At 34.1% G+C, this 1,808-nt stretch overlaps 1 protein-coding gene across 1 annotated transcript in view; it reads left to right on the plus strand.

The window, feature by feature from the left end:
* PIK3C3 (phosphatidylinositol 3-kinase, catalytic subunit type 3) overlaps positions 1–707 on the plus strand; it is a 137,573-nt gene extending 136,866 nt beyond the window's left edge. Inside the window, exon 21 of the mRNA XM_012665090.1 lies at positions 437–707. Coding sequence (XP_012520544.1) covers positions 437–451 — 15 coding nt within the window. The 3' untranslated portion in view covers positions 452–707. The remainder of the gene's footprint in view (positions 1–436) is intronic.
* Positions 708–1,808: the final 1,101 nt, after the last annotated feature.

Genomic DNA, 1,808 nt, shown 5'->3' on the forward strand with positions numbered 1-1,808 from the left:
CCAAAACTAGTCTTCAATTTCATTGACCCACCTGTGCTCTCTTGTTGCACTGCAGTCAGAATTGCTGCACAACTACCCATTAAAACCCATGATATTTAAAAAAGCTGCATGACAAATGTTTTGAGTTCTTAAGATTAATTATCGTAATAGCAGCAGTCAGCCGAGAATGCCATATAATAATTGAGTTACCCTGAGCTTAAAGTCAGCAAACACCCCCTCCCCCAAATATTTTCTCATATAAACTGATTTTTCAACCAAGCCTCAGGCACTCTGTATGTTGTGGTTAATTGCAGTCCTCTTGATGTCATTTAGCAAAGTAATTCATTCACTTTTTAATAGAAGTCTTTTTGAAACTATAGACTCTGTTGTTTATCTTTCTTTGTGAACAGTGAAGTAAATTATTTTCTATTTATTTATTTGTTTTTACTTTTTGTAGTACTGGAGAAAATGAAATTGGAATTAGTCCATCAAGATCCTTGGCTCAATAACAAAACCACTTTAGAAGCAACCTGTGTATAATGAAGACTTCAGAGTAACCAGCAAGGAAGGGAAAACTTAATTTTCAAGATACCATATTTTCTAAATGTTACATGGTGCCTCAATTCCATTTCTTTAGATGTTATTGCTTAAATATGATCTTAAAAAGTTTGTCTTGTAATATTGTACATATTTATTTTCAAATGTATTCATTGTTAATAAGCTAAGAAGTCTATTCCAGGATTATGTACATATCATGAGAGTTCTAGAGGAATTGTATGTAGAAATAGTAAAACACTTTAGACTTTGAGATTAAAGTGTTATTTTTTTCCTCTCATATCTTCACTTCAGGACAGCAGTTACATGAATTTGGATTAATTGTCTCAGTTTGGATTTTTTTGTTGTTGTTTCACCCTCCCTTCCTCCTTCTCTTGCTTCTTCCTTCCCTCTTTCTCTTCCAAGCCACTGCCCCCGCTTTTGTTTGTTATTTGTTTTTGCCTAATTTACGCATTTAAGGTTTTACTTAAAGTTTTACTTAAACATTTACTTAAAGTTTTACATGGTCTGGCTCATTCTTTTACAATTTAAGAATTGTTCATATTTCAAAAAAACAGTCATTTTTCTCTTATGTTGTTTTAATGAAAACTACAGTTCACAGTTCTCCTAGATTATAAGTATGTAAAGTAGACTATGAAAATGTAGCTATCTGGTGTGAACAAAATTTCTCTGAAAAGGAATTTGGAGGACAGAGACTTTGCAGTTTGCAAACCGGGTAGATGTAGCCTTTGGTGTGAAATGAAGGTGCCTTCCAGAGAACAAAGGGAGTTTCGGCTTTTACAGAGAAAATTCCCACCCAGGTTCCCAATCAGGTTCGTATATGCAAATGAAGGTATCAAACTTGCTTAGTTCTGATTGGTCAACACAGCTACGTTTTGATTGGTTGATGCAGGCCACAACCTATTGGTTAGTTCAGGAGACAAAAAGTCCCAGAGTTAAGCAGAGGTATGGGTTTTCTAGGAACTCGGAATAACACGTGTGACCTCCAGTTAGCAAATGGCCATTTGGATCTATTTTAAATTTAGGCCCAGTTAGCCAGTCAGGATCGATCTTGAGAGACTGGCTCTTTCAGGTTCACGTTGGATAACTGGCCAAAAGGTAATATGACCACAGATGTTAGTATTGAACATAAGACATTTTATACATATTCATGTAAGACAATATAAATTATTTCTGCAATAAATTCTTTTTTGATGAAATTTAGTTTTCAAAACCTTTTTGAAATAGCTCACCTAGACCTATTAATTAATGTATTTTATTCTTTCTAATCAAAG

This window comes from Propithecus coquereli, unplaced genomic scaffold, assembly GCF_000956105.1.
Source record: "Propithecus coquereli isolate 6110/MARCELLA unplaced genomic scaffold, Pcoq_1.0 Scaffold96, whole genome shotgun sequence".
Lineage (NCBI taxonomy): Eukaryota > Metazoa > Chordata > Mammalia > Primates > Indriidae > Propithecus > Propithecus coquereli.